Raw genomic sequence first — 14611 nt, 5'->3', positions numbered from 1 at the left:
CTGACGCGGCTCTGCACCCCCTACCACCACCAGGGCCGGCGGCGGCGGCTGCCCCGAGGGACGGGGCCCTAGGCGATGGCGATGGGGGCCGCGCGGATCGCACCCGGCCTGGCGCTCTTGCTCTGCTGCCCGGTGCTCAGCTCCGCATACGCGCTGGTAAGTCCCCCGCAGCCGACAACCCAGGACAGGCTGCAGGCTGGCTCTTGGGTCCTTGGGATGGGTCTAGGGCGCGGAGTCTTGGATTCCCCCAGTTGTCTGAACTTTAGCTGGGGACCCCCCGTGACTCAAGATCCTCCCTGCCTGCTATCTCTGAGCTGTCTGGACCGAGGGTTCTAGATGCCTGGTCTCCCTATTTCTGAAGCCTGGGTTTGGGGTCCCAGGTTTGGAGATCTGTGTTTGGGCTTTTTCTATCTTCTGCTTCTGTGAGCACCACACCTCTGGTTGTGTCTCCCTAGAAGATGACAGTGTGATCTAGCAGAAGGCTGGGCTTTGACCCCAGGTGAGGAGCCCCACAGACTTTGCTTTGGGGGCCTCTGTTTTCTGCAAGTTTTGTGTGCAATCCCGGACACAGGGCTCTGGGTCTGGAGTCAGAAGCACCCAGGTGGGGGTAGAATTTAGGGGCCCCCTCCAGCTCTCACGATCACACACATACACATCCATGCACGCATGTCCAGCTTTACCCAGAGTAGAAGCTGTTGGCCTAGGGAGGTGGGTGTGTTGTGCGGCATGGAAGAGGGATAGAGGTCCCCTGAAGGAGACTAACCTCACAGCACACCCCTACAGGAGAAATATGCTTGAGGGGGACTGGTAAGTGAGGAAGACCCCTGGGAAGACTGCACACTCCCCTGAGGGTGGAGACCAAGAGACAGAATGGCGAAGAAAGCTAGAGAGGGAGACAAGAGAGACAGATACAAAGCGGGGGAGGGGATGAGAGCTCCCCAAAGCAGGAGGGGTGGACAGACCCCGAACAGCAAAGAGAAATAGGGACAGACAGGCGGAGACAGAGAGCTGGAGACACGAATGGGCAGCACCTCCTCATCCTGGGCCAGGGTCTGCAGACCATTTCCTGGGATGGGGAGTGTCCCATCCCCTCAGTCAGATCCCAGGGCAGTCCTATCCCAGGGGACCAGCCCATTCCTGAGGAGGCTGTCTGCCTGTGTGCTGCCTTCAAGACCCCTGCTGCCCCTCAGCCAGGTGGAGGCATCTGCCTTCTAGAGAGTCGAAAGATGGGCAGGCAGGCAGCCTCCTCCTCCTCAGCAGCAACAGCTCCCCGCATGGCATAGAGCCCCATGTGGGGAGGCAGGAGCTCTGGGATTCCTCCAGCTCTGCTTAATGCCTGTGTAACCTGGGGCTGTCCTTCTGCATACCTCAATTGCCCCATCTGTGAAAAGAGGGCATGAAAGAAACACTTGCCCAAGAATCCCCTGATCTGAGGTGTTCCATTCCTCTGTGGTTGTCAGCACTCCCCATTTACCCGTGCCTGTGCCCGCATAATTCTGGCCCCAGCAAAGGCTCCCCAAAGCCAAACATATCATCCCATAAGAAGACTTGTAGATGGGGAAACTGAGATTCAGAGAGGCTCAGCACCCTATGCAGAGACGCTCCAAGCACTGGCAAATGCCAGGTGACAGTGCCATTTCCCCACCGTCCATCCCTCAGTGAACTCTGTGTGTGCCCACATATGCGTGCATGTGACTGTCAAGGGATGGACAGTGATGGGTGTGAGTGTCCTGAGGCAGGGCTCTGTGGAACTCTGGGCATAGTGTTCATCTGGGCCTGTGTGATTGTGAGTTTCTGAGTCCATGTGTGAGTTCACATGTGTCTGAGGATGTGAGTCTGCATGGGACTAGCAGGAGTGCAGTTGTGCCTGTGTGTGAGTGTGCATATGCAAGTGCGTGTGCACCCAGGTCTATTGTTTTCTTGTCTGTATTTAGTAAATGCTTCTGTAGTGTGTTCTACTTGCCATACATTGTTCTAAGCATTTTATGTATATTAGCTAGCTTAACCTTTCCAACAACCCTCGGAAAAAGGTTATTGTCCCCATTTTTTAACTGACCCAAATTATACAACCACTCTAACCATTATTTATCTCATGCCAACCAAGTGCCAAGCCATGTGCCATTATGTGTAGGGGTATGGGTCTCCAGGGCCCCACAGTTCTCTCCAGGGAAGCTGAGGTATAGGCAGAGAATTTGCCTGGCTTAGCCCTGGCCCAAGGCTGAGGATAGGGTAGGAGGAGAGATGCTGGTGCTGGGTCCGCCCGGACCTTGTTGGGGCATGTGAGTGCATCAGACCCTCCCTGGCTTCAGGGCTAGAGGACGTGGCCTGAGGGACAGGGATGAACCCTACCCACCCACCCACCATTCTGTGGGCCCCCGGGGCCCAGCTGGAGCCAACAAGAGGCTGGCAGCCTGCCAGCTCCCTCTCCTGAGCCCAGGGCTGCCGCTCCCAGATCTGCACCAATGCCCACCAAGCCCATCAACCTCAGCTGAAAGCCATTGTCACCAAACCTATATGCTACCTGCCCAGCCAGCCCCAAGACCAGGCTCACATCTCCCGTGCCCTCGCAGTCAGGGGCCAAAGAGCATCCCACCAGGAGGACACTGGCCATGGCCAGACTCAGCTTGTCCATCTTGTGCCTTACAGGGAAGAAGAGTACCCAGGAGACTGGGGGTGGAGGAGTGGGGGGAGTGAAGTTTGGAGGAAAGGATGGGCCCACAGATTGTGAGTAGGAGGCAAAGGGGTGGTCTTGTCCTTGTGGATACCTCATCCTAAGGACACCCTTGGCGTGCACACATGTGTATGTGTAGGAGAAACTGCAGCGGGAGAGGCCAAAGCTCAGTGTGGGGCAGGCCTTGAGTGTGGAGACCTCTGGGCAGGACTCAGAAGAGACTGTGGTGTGGACTCACGGGCTGGAAGTGTATGGGACCCCTCCCAGCCTGCTCCAGGGGCAGCTTGGCCACGGTGCTCACTTTTAAAGACAGGAAGAAACCAACATGTATTAAACAGTGGCTGTCCCAGATTCTGAGCTAGAAACTTTTTTCAAATCCTACCTATTTGTGTACATATCAAGTAGATTTGTTTTGTTGTTTTCTGTTTGTTTGGTTGATTTTTTTAAATAAATGGCATCAGTTTTTATATAGGGCTCTGCCACATGCATTTTTCTACTTAAAGGTATGTCTTGAAGATCTTTGCATCAGTAAATATTAACTTATCTTTTTTTAATGCTGCATAGTACTCCAAAACCTGTGATTCATTAAGCAGTCCCTAGGGATATACATTTAGATTGTTTCTTCATAATTTTCGTGTGTGTGTGTGTGTGTGTGTGTGTGTGTGTGTGTGTGTGTGTGTGTGTGTGTTTGTGATTTCAGACAGGAGCAGGGAAGCTCCTTGAAATGCCCTCTTGTGTCCCCACGTGATTATTTCCCAGTACAATATTTCTAAATTTTCTCATTGCTGGGTCTGAGAACATGCACATTTTTAATTTTAATAGACATGGCCAAATTGCCCTTTAAAAATTTTGTGCCAGTTTATACTCACAACACCAAGACTGACCAGGAGGACCTCTCTCCCCACACCCTCTATCCCATAGGATATAATGAGGAGTCCTTCTGTTTCACCCCTGCCATTCTAATAGGTGAAAAATGGTATTTCTTGTAATTTTAATTTGCTGAGTACCAATGACTTTGGTCTTTACATTGTTTTATTGCCCATCTTCTGAGAGAGCTTGCTCAGAGCCATTACCCATTTCTATGGGTTATTTTTTTTTTCTTATTGATTTGTTGAAGCTTTTTATATCACCTGCCCTTAAACACATCCTCCCCCCACCCAAGCTCACTGAACTGCCTGTGGATAGAGCAGTAGGAGGGGGACCGAGCCCTCCTGGGAACTTGGGTTTTCTTCGGAATGTTTTAATGAGGCGTCAAGCAGCCTCCCCCAAATTCCTGTTGTGGGCCTTTTGGGGACACTCTCTGGTCCGGCCACCACATCAGGAAGGCAGCTATTTCAGAGTGAGAATCTCCAGGAAAAAGAAAAGGTGGGGTGAAGGTTTTGCAGACCCCTGAAATTGTCTGCAAAATATGGTGTGATTGAGAGAGGATGCAAAGTTTTGCTCAGGTTCTCAAAGACATCGGAGACCTCCAAACGCTTAAGAACCCCGATTCTCAGGCCAGCCTTTTGTTCGCGCTAAGACCTGGTGGGATCCTATTCTGCTGACCAGGCTATGGTTAGGTTAGGCCATACCATCCTTCCCAGCCTTGGTCCCCCCGCCCAGGTAGAGGCTGCTTGTGAAGATCCACGGGTCCTAGCAGCCAACTCCGCCATCCCAGTCTCCATCCCACTGCCTGCCCTGAAGGCGGCCACGCTGGCTGGCCAAGATGAGAGGCGTCATAGTGCCTCCCCCCAGCCCCTCCCAGCCCCAAACACAGGCAGCCTGTTCAGGAAGGCCTAGCAAGGGGGAGGAAAAGTCAGCACTTGTCAGCGGTGGCAGGGCAGGACGGGGAGCCCGTCCCAGCCTGCTCAGGCCAGCCTGACAGACAGAGGGCAGCAAGGGGTGGGGAGCAGTCCCCAGCCAGCTGGCATGGGAGACATCAAGGGCTGCCAGCATGGGTCCCAGTAGTGGAACCTGGAGGAGGGCTGCAGGAAGGCCAGGAGGTCACGAGGGGGTCTCCTGTTAACCAAGGTTTTCTCCTGGCTTTTCTGGAGGCAAAAACCTCCCTTCTCCTAACACCAGGGCCCAACCATTCTCTGCCCCATTGGAGCTGGGGACAAGCTGCCATCACCAACACTATTGCCACCATCACCTCTGTGTCTCCCTCCACCCCTGAATTACTTTTGTGGAGACTGCCTTAGCGGGTATGGAAAGAGCGGCTCGCTTGATGCAGCAAAGGATACCATCCAGAAGAACCCTGTGGAAAGATTGCATTGTGGCTAGTGCCAGGATATCTGTGTGGCTAGGTCCTTCCTCTTTTCTTTCCCTTCCTGCAGGATTGCTGCTTCAGTGTCAAGCAGACCTGAGCTCCATTCCTGGCCCTCCTCTTTCTAACCGTGACTCTTAGCCTCAATGTCCCCGTTTGTAAAATGGGGATGTAGTAGAGAGTGAAGGAAGCTTGCATAAAGCTCCAGGGGCAGTGGTGGGTGTCAGCAGGCAGAGACGTTCTCGCGGTGTGGGCGAGACTGGCCGTGTCCAGGGATGAACACCAAGCAGATCTGCTTTCTCCAAAGGTGAGCAAGGAACCAACAGCACCCTCTCCCCTAGGGGACCAGGCTGAACCAGGCAAGGGGATGGATGAAATGACCCAAGAAGGCACCCTGAGGCTTTCCCAGAGGCGAAGGTGCTGAAGAAGGGCCCCTTTTATTTCCTCCATCTTTTTTGTCTAGAGGGGAGAATTTCATCAAGTCTGGGATCACAGACAGCAAAGGTGTAGAATTTGGCAGTTAGGGGAAGAAGTGAAAGTAGTGGCCCTCATTTGGTTGATGGTATGGACCTGGCTCTCTCCACCATCACCATCGCAGTCACCAGCCTTGACGCTCCACCCCATCTGCCATCATCACTGCTGTCCTCAGCTTGCCCACAGTGATGGGGGTACAGGGCAATGGGTGTTGGGAGAGGCGGGTAATGAGCAGACAGCTTTTCTTCTCCTCTGGACCTTCGAACTCAGGAAATGACAAACACATCTAGCCTCTTGACCACACATACTCTTTCCCTGGGACAGCAGCTGCTGTGTTTGTAAATAACATACCAGCTTCCCTGCCCGAGCCCCACAAACACCAGTTCAATAACCCCAGGCCACATCCCTCCCTATCCCCCCAGCTCAGGGCTTAGGTTAGGACACTTCACCCCCTGCATGTTCACACTCTGGACCATGCACTTGGGGGGTCAAACATGGGGAGGGCACACTGCAGCACGGGACATTAAAACAGAGCCCTGTGATGGTTGTGTGTGGGGGAGTCACATCAGCCCTAATCCAAGACCATAGGAGGTGTGTTGGGGAGATGCAGACACCTGGTGTAGGGCTGGGTAGCCCCATCATTGGCGGGTATGAAGTGACCCCTGGCCATGGCCCAGCCCCTAGTCCCTCAGTCCTCACCCCTGCAGCCCAAACCTTCAGACTCTCTGGATCTAAGACCATGCAAGTCTGAGTCCTCTGCACCCTGGAGCTGGGCCAAGAAGACAGGAACTCTTTGAGGGGGAGGGAATTGGTCTGGTAGGGGGAAGGGAGCACCAGGCTGGGAAGTGAATCATAGCTGTCAGGATTTTCCCCCTCACCTCCAGGAGATAAGGCCTCTTTAGCCAGGCAGAGGCAACAGAGGGGCCCTCTTGCTTCTAAGGCTCAAGCTTGGGGGGCCTGTCAGTGACCTGGAATCCTAGTATGAGTCCAGGGTAGATCCCAAAATGCGAGGAGTCAATGAGATGTCCTTTCACCCCAAAGCCAGGCAAACCTACCCAGCAGGCCCTCCTGAACTCCCTGCCCCAAATCCTCCCTGGAATCCCTGTGCATCTGTGGCCCCTTGGACTTAGCCATCTACCCAGACAATCTCCCTGTGCCATGCTGGGTCCCTGGCCTGGGGGCACCTCTGTTGTCTGGCAGCAGGGGCCCATGCAGTGAGGGGAGCCATGACCTGCTGCTGCTGCTGCTGCTGCTAACAGTAGTAGCAATAACAGCAACCAGCTTTTCTTGAGCCCCACCCCTCCCAGGCTTTTTCATGCTTTTCATTTAATCCTCACAACAGCCCTATCACTTCCCTGATTTTACAGGAAAACTGAGGCACAGGGCTTAAGCAACTTTCCCAAAGGCACAAAGCCAATCGGTGGTGGAGGTGAGATTCAAGCTCCATCACTGGTGGCAGAATCTCCTTGGATGAGGGGAAGGAGGAGCTGGAGAGAGGGGTGAATGGGGTGGGGAGCCTTCCACGCAGGGGAGCTGTACTGTAGGGCTTGGAGGTGAGAATGCACTTGGTGTGAGGCTGTCCCCCTCTCCTTGGGAAAGTGCTTCCTTAACTCTGACCTGAAATCTTGTTGCAATAGCAGCTCTGCTGTGATTGGGGTGACAGAGAAATAGGTCCTAAAGTTCAGGGAGGCCAGAGGTTGGGCCACCATCCCTGTGGATGCATGAAAGGGTTTGGGGGCCAGGGGTGCTGGAAGCATGTACCCTCCCCTCTCCTGGTCATTTCCAGACCCGCCATGGAAACAAGACTCTGGAAAAAGGGGGCATGCCACCTTCTAGCCATGGAGAGGGTGAAGCCAACAACAGTAGGTGGAGGCTCAGCAGACCCCTGGGTTTGTTGGTCAGTTTCTGGTCATCAGTCTGCCAAATGGTCAGTCAGTTTTCAACCCATGACTGCCTGCTTCTAGTCTAGGCCATCAGCTATGACCCTCAGTCACATCAGTGGGCAAGTCTGTCTCTTGGGAGAGCTGGTGTGTCAGCAAGTCTTTGGGGACTGGTGGGTGCCTCAGCTGGTCACTTATGAGCTCTCCACCAGCTGGAGAAAATATGGTCCATTATCTGTTTGTCTTGCTAGGGGTGGAGATGGGCAGAAGGAGAAAGCGTAGTGGGGAGGGGGTTGTGGGGAGGGAGTGAGAACGAGAAGATGGCAAAGGTAGTGAGGACAGTGGTTTGGGGCAGGCGGCAATATTGGTAATGGTGCTAATGCTGCCCTTGGTGCTGGGATGGTGATGGTGGTGGTTATGCTCGAGGCGTGACAGTGGTGCTGGTGGACATGCTGATGCTGGTGGTGATGGTAATGAGGATGTATCAGTTGGGATAGTGCTGATGGTGTAATGATGGTTATACTGATGGTAATAGGAGTGCTCATGGTGGTAACGGTGCTGTGGGTGGTAGTGGTGGTGGTCATATTGGGAGGGGGTGGTGATAGTTGTGTTGGTGTTAATGGTGGTAATGATGGTTGTTGGTGTTGATGAGGAGGATGGTTTTTGACAGAGGTACTAGCTGCAAAGACGGGAATGGTAGTGAATGGGTGCCGGAACAAGGGGGAGGTGAGCAAGGATCAGACCCCTCAGTAACCTGGAGCCCCAATGTCCAAGGCACAAGGAGGGCTTCGGGTTAGTCTTGGAGGCCCCTGGACCTTGGCAGGCTGCAGTTGTCCTCCCTCAAGCCCCATCACCCTGCGGCTACTTCTGGGGCAGCTAGCTCAGCCACAGCTGCGGTGGGGAAGGTGGGTAGGTTGGAAGAGCCCTGGGGCTGGCAGCCAGCACATGGGAATCTGCTCTGCCCTTTCTGGGGGCCCATGGACATTGGGTCCAGCCGAGATCTGAGAGCACACGTTAGTCCCCAAGGACATGCAGACGCACAGGCACCCACAGGCGTGAACACTAACGAACAGCTGCATCACACCCGGACCTTTGGCCAGAAACACAAGTGCACGTGCATGCTCACAAACATGCCAGGCTCACATCCTAAATCTACATGCTGAACAACCCCACGTGAGAACGCTCAGAGACGGGGCACACACAAGTGCACACACTGGCCTCACAGCCTGTGCGCGGCCACTCGGGGATGCACCGCCACTCACACGCGCACGCGCAAAGACGCGCACGCGCCTCCGCTAAGTGAAACCAGCAGAACCCAAGACCGGCTGAGCCAACTGGAGACTCCTTGGCCCTGGAAGCCCTCGCTGCTGCCGCCAAGAGACGCGGTCAATTAACTTCTCCCTGCAACCCGGCTCCCTGACCAGGCCTGCCCGCCCCCACCCGCTGTTGCCCGCCCCTTCCCCGACCCGCCTCCTTCGCCTCCTTCCTTCCCTGCCTCCTCCTGGTTCTCTCGCCCCACACAGCTCCACTCAGACTGAAGGCACCCGGCCCAGGGGAGGCAGCTCTGCCCGTCGAGGCTCTAAGAGGATGAGGCTCTGCCCTGTGGAGTCTGAAGGGACACAGCCCTGATCTGGGAAGGCGGGGAGGAGGGGTGTCTGAGGCATCACAGCCCCACCCTTTGGGGTCTGGGGGAATAGGGACTGCATTAACCCCTTGTGAGTCACACTCTTGGGAGTGGCTGGGGGAAGGGCACACTGAGCTGTTCCCAGGGCAGGATGCTGCTTCACCCTCTGATTCCCTTCCTCCCAAGCCAGGGAAACAGAGGCTCAGACCCTCTCCAGCAGCCATCTGCTCAGGGTGAGACCCCAGCCCCATGACAGTCTCATTTCCTTCCTTATGATGAATGATGCCAATGTGTCCCAGTGGGTGGCAGCCAATGCCCAGGGTGTGCAGGTTGGAAGGAAGGGAAAGAAGAACATTCCAGGCAGAGAAGAGCAGGAGCAAAAGCCTATCCATGTCATCAGAACACAGGGTCTGCTTGGATGGGGGGCGCTTCCAGAAAGCAATGGAATGAGGGGCATTCCCACCCACAGCCAGCACAGGAGTGCCCCGCCCAACCCAAGCCATTGCCAGCAATTCCTCTGTCCTCTCCCTCTTGGGACCATACAGGGGAGGGGCTAAGGCACTCACCATTCATTGGGGAAAGCATTGACTGGGGAGCTGGGTCAAGGTGGAAACCGGTGACTCTTGAGGCTCCCCAGGGCTCCAGGACTTGAAGGAATCCAGGCTGAGTTTGCCTCCTCATTCACCCGATCCACTCCCCACCCAAGTCCCAATAGGCAGCCAGGATCCTGTGAAGATCCATCCTGGGACATTCCATCCTGTTCCCATGTACCCCTGGGGAACGGACTGGACAGAGAATATCAGTGGCTGCAGCCTACAGGGTTACTGGCGGGCAGGCAGTGGACAAACACCCACTGTTTTCCCTCTGATCTGTAAAATGGGAGCTACCACATAAGGCAGTTTTCCCACATGTAGCAGACATTCCACATTCCCGCTACAGTCAGGACCTTTGGAAAGGGGGGAATTCCTCTGGAAGGTTAGGATGGCTCTGGGACCTGCTGCTGCGCTGGGAAGTCTGACCTTTGGCTTGGCAGGTGGACGCAGATGACGTCATGACCAAAGAGGAACAGATCTTCCTGCTGCACCGCGCCCAGGCCCAGTGCGAGAAGCGGCTCAAGGAAGTCCTGCAGAGGCCAGGTGTGGGTGGGACCAAATGAGGAGGGGCTCGGGGAGAGGTCAGGAGAGGGAGAGGCCAGACGAGGGTGGGAGCCCAAAATGCAGAGCCAGGTGAAGGTGCTAGGCAGGGGTGGGCCCAGCTAAAAGGGGGCAGGGCCTAAATGAGGACAAAAGTGGGGTGGGCCAGGCAGGAATGGAGTCAGCAGGCTCAGGTGGTCCTTTGCTTGTATTCTGTCCTGAGCTCAGGTCCCTTTGCTGCCCACCACCAGCCCTCAGACCGTCAGACATCCTTGCCCCCATGCACATTCTTTGGAGGGAGGATGGAAAGAGCCTTTGGCAGGGTTGGCCCAGAGATGCTCCTGGCCTCCCCTCCTGGGGTGGGGGTAAGGTGGTGTGAAGGCAGCTGAAGTCCAAATTGCCCCCAACGGGCTTAGATCTGGTGAGGCAATCCAGGATCAGGAGCTCTGACTAGGGTGCCAGGCCCCAGCAGGGTGGGCTGGGACAGCTTTCTGAAGGAGGGAGTATCCAAGCCAAGTCCAGAAGGATGGGTAGGCCTTTGAAAGAGGCCACCTGGGCAGAGGACAAAGCAGAGGTTTCCAGGGTAGGGAGAACTGAGAGTCCATGGGGCTGGATGGGGAGTGGGGGAGGGTAGAGGTGTAGAGGGATAGGGATGGGTGTATGTGACTCAGTCATTTATGGTCATCACTTAGGGGGGAGGGTGCTTGACCTGGGTAGGGGGGCTCCCTCATGCCAGCACAGCACTTCTGTGGGACCCCTGCCATGGGGAAGCGGGGCATCACCTGTTTTCACAAGCTGGGCTCTTCCCCAACCCCTTCCTTGAGTCCATTTCCTGGAAGTCTATATGGGGCCTCATTAGCACCCATCCAGGCCTTTGAGGTCTGCCTGGTTAATCTCATCAACCTGAAGAGGCCCAGACTCCAGCTGACTAACCTACTAGAGCAACATCCTCCCTTGGGTTGGCTCTTAGGCTGCTGGGGGAGATGGCTCTGATGTATACCAAGGACACAAATACAGTGACACACACTCTGCAACACATGGACTTTGCTCACACTCACAGAGCCTCACATGGTCTCTTCAGTCACAGCCCTGCCTGCCTACACTGGCCCCACCAATGGTTCCCAGTGACATCAAAGGCTGGGGGTCAAGTGGACCCCCCGACTCTGGGTCCTGAACCCAGCCCTCTTCCTAGTTGTGGAAGCCTCTCTCTGCCCCCTCCCATCCACCATGGAGCCCCTCTTTCCCCACTATACCCCATCCTGCTACCTACCCCCACCAGTGATGCCTGCAGGTGGAGGCAGGAAAATGAGCATGGCCATTCTCATCCCAGTCCAAGATGCTTTGACTCAACTTCCCATTCTTGCCACGGATGTGAGAGGACCAGAGGGCTCTGGCTTGGCTTTAGATGAAGGGATGCAAGTCAGATCATGAGGCAGACTTTGCAGCCAGAAAGAGGGACCACCAGCATCTTTCCAATGGAAAGGACAGGCCCCATCTCAGACAGAGTCTCCAGGGTCATCTGTGGAAGCTGAGAACCCCTTACTTGAGTATCCTAGGGCAGAGCATGGAGTAGTTGGATTTGTCTGTGCTCTCTTGACAAACTACACCACCTTGCTCTTGTTGTCCTCATCACCAGCTTCTTTGCCTGCACACACTCTGGCCAGACTTCATTTTCACTGTGTAACTCTCCATTGACATCTCCATCCTGTCTACTCTTACCGTGCGCCCCCTGGTGGGGCCTCCAGTCCTGCGTGGCTCTTGCTCCCACTCCTGGCTCAAAGGATACCACCTCTGCTCTGTCTTGCCCATATTTACTGCTCAAACCACTTGATCCCACACTCACATGGTGTTCACTCCTGTTTGAACCCTTGTAGACAGTCTCCATCTCCTCTGATTACTTCTCCTGGCAAGCACTTTACAGTTTGTGAAGCATTTCCTCACCCATCATCCCAGGTCTCCCAAAAGCCTAGGGTGTCAGCAGGACAGGGGTAACCCCCACTGTACAAAGGGGAAATCTGAGACAGGAGGGTACCCCAAGTCCCCTATTGTGGCACAGTTGACAGCCTGAACTATCCTGATTTCTCCAGCCAACATAATGGAATCAGACAAGGGATGGACATCCGCATCCACATCAGGAAAGCCCAGGAAAGAGAAGCCATCTGGGAAGCTCTATCCTGAGTCAGAGGAGGACAAGGAGGCACCCACTGGCAACAGGCACCAAGGTACATCTGTACTTCCCTACGTCCCTCTGACATGGGCCCCTGCCCACCCCCGCTGCTCTGTCCCCATCATGTGAGCTCATGCTCCTTGGCTCTTGTGGAACGTAAAAGGCTGCAGCCTCTTCCCTGGGAAAGCAGAGCAGTGTCTGGGAGGAGACAGAGCCCAGGGGCAGCACGTGGAGAAACCCCAGGGACAGACGGGCAGAGAACTCACCCAGCACCTTGGCAGGAGTGGACCCAAGTTTCTCCATGGAGAAACCCAGGAGTCAGAGAAGCAGGGAGAAATACACAGAGACAGAGAGAGAGAGATGGACATAGAGAGAGGCAAGGAGAGACAGAGAAACAGAGACAAAGAGTGGACCAGGAGGCACAAACTGAAGGTCTGGGACTTAGTGTGTCAGCGGAGGTACACTGAGATGCTTAGTGGGGAGAGCCAGAGAAGCAGAGCAGAAGAGGAACACAGCTGCAGAGGGGTGGGGCCAGAGACAGTGGAACAGAAGGGGAGAAGAGGAGGGAGGGAGACATAGGGCTGTGTCGTCCCTCTGGGAGGTGAAGAGACACAAACACAGAGCTCAGGCTTCGGCCACAGGGCCAGTTTGAACCGGCCGGGTGGGCAGCGAATTCCAGATGGGCCACATCTGGGAGGCTGTGGTCACCCTGTGGCTCCCCAGGGACCAGAGGGAATTGTGGGCCTGGCTAGGCGGGGCTAGGAATATGGCGCCCAGGACAGAGAGCCTTTCACCACGCTGGGGTGGGTCCAGCCATCAAGGCAACCTTCCAGAGTGGCTGGAGAGTCCTGTGGTTGGAGCCCTAGAGGGGGAGAAAAGGGGACTGCGAGCTGAGGGTGGAATGCGGAAGTTCCAGTGCCTGGACCCTCCAAAGTCACTTAGCATCTCTGCAGTGAGGCTGGGCTCCAGAGTGGGATGTGATCCCCTGCTTTGAATCCCACCATTAGCACTTAGATTTGAGAGATTGTATCTCCCCCCACCAATGGTCTCAGGAACCTCATAGCAGGTACTCAGGGCAGGCTTTGGATGGTGATGGAAGTGCCAGCTGATAGGGTTAATCCCTAGTCCAATGAGGAAACTGAAATGCAAAGACTGGGGCCACCTTTGTGAGGTCAGCAGCTCTCTGAGAGTCCAGCTGGTACTAGAAACCAGACCTCCTGCCTCCTGTCCATGGTCCCTGGGGAAGGGTCACATAGGGAGCCTCCCAGCTGAGGGACAGTTGGCCTGGAAACCCGCCCTTCTTCAGGGACACCTGGAAGGTAGGACTAAGAGCAGAGAGAATGGAGAGATGCCTCGCCTGGGGCTGAGTGTACCTGAGGGCAGGGCCCTGGGTTGTATGACCTCAGAAGTCACTCACTTTTCTTGGCCTCTGCCAGCCCATGTGGGAAATGGGGCCAGTGCCAGTACCTGCAATCACAGAGGCTGTAGTAATTCTGTGAGGCCAGGTGAGTGCAGGGCACAGCAGGGAGTAAGAGTGTTCTCTCCAAAACACTTCAAGCCTAAGTTTTCCAGTCCTGGGGTGCACCTGTCCTTGAGGGAACCAACAGGTACAGGGGTGTTCATCCTTCTAACCATGAATTTGACTCCCCCTTGGTGTCCCTACCCTGTCTGTCTGTCTCTGGGAACAGGGCGCCCCTGCCTGCCCGAGTGGGACCACATCCTGTGCTGGCCCCTGGGTGCACCAGGTGAGGTGGTGGCCATGCCCTGTCCTGACTACATTTATGACTTCAATCACAAAGGTAAGGCTGGCCAGAGTGGGGTGGGGACCACAGAGAATGCCAAGTTCTGGAGCTCAGGACTTCAGTGGCTCCAGACCTCTCTCTGCCTGTCCTGACCCTTCCATGGACCTGCAGGCCATGCCTACCGACGCTGTGACCGCAACGGCACCTGGGAGCTGGTGCCTGGGCACAACCGGACGTGGGCCAACTACAGCGAGTGCCTCAAGTTCCTGACCAATGAGACTCGTGAACGGGTGCGAGCCTTCCTCCTCTGCAACCTGACCCTGATGAGGCCACCCCCACTCCTTTGGTGCCCCATTACCTAGCCCTGACTCCTGACCTTGACTCCTCCAGCGACCTTAACCTGGCCTGATTCTTACCCTGATGCTCACCCTGAGTCCTAGGCTCTGACATGTCTTCCCACATGCACAGGAGGTGTTTGACCGCCTGGGCATGATCTACACCGTGGGCTACTCCGTGTCGCTGGCCTCCCTCACTGTGGCTGTGCTCATCCTGGCCTACTTTAGGTGGGCGGGGCGAGGGGCGGGACGACGTCGGCGAGGGGTGGGGGAGTGGTCGGGGTGGGGCCGCGGTATGGTGCCACCCTTCCCCCCCCCCCCCCCCCCCCCCCCCCCGCGC

The 14611-nt window shown here is 55.6% G+C and overlaps 1 protein-coding gene across 3 annotated transcripts in view; it reads left to right on the top strand.

Annotated features, from left to right (window-relative positions):
- The window catches only part of PTH1R (parathyroid hormone 1 receptor), a 21359-nt gene continuing 6748 nt past the window's right edge, over window positions 1-14611 (top strand). The window contains exons 1-6 of one of the 3 annotated variants that reach the window (XM_008573647.1): window positions 1-156; window positions 9928-10030; window positions 12115-12249; window positions 13883-13993; window positions 14108-14226; window positions 14405-14499. In XM_008573647.1, the coding sequence (XP_008571869.1) occupies window positions 76-156; window positions 9928-10030; window positions 12115-12249; window positions 13883-13993; window positions 14108-14226; window positions 14405-14499 (644 nt within the window). In that variant the 5' untranslated portion in view covers window positions 1-75. Of the gene's footprint in view, window positions 157-9086; window positions 9128-9927; window positions 10031-12114; window positions 12250-13882; window positions 13994-14107; window positions 14227-14404; window positions 14500-14611 lie in introns of those variants that run through there. The other 2 variants (XM_008573648.1, XM_008573649.1) reach the window with 2 other exon arrangements.

This window comes from Galeopterus variegatus, unplaced genomic scaffold (assembly GCF_000696425.1).
Source record: "Galeopterus variegatus unplaced genomic scaffold, G_variegatus-3.0.2 Scaffold947, whole genome shotgun sequence".
Taxonomy (NCBI): domain Eukaryota; kingdom Metazoa; phylum Chordata; class Mammalia; order Dermoptera; family Cynocephalidae; genus Galeopterus; species Galeopterus variegatus.
The sequence above is the reverse complement of the archived record's forward strand: the minus strand, read 5'-3'. Positions and strand labels throughout refer to the sequence as shown.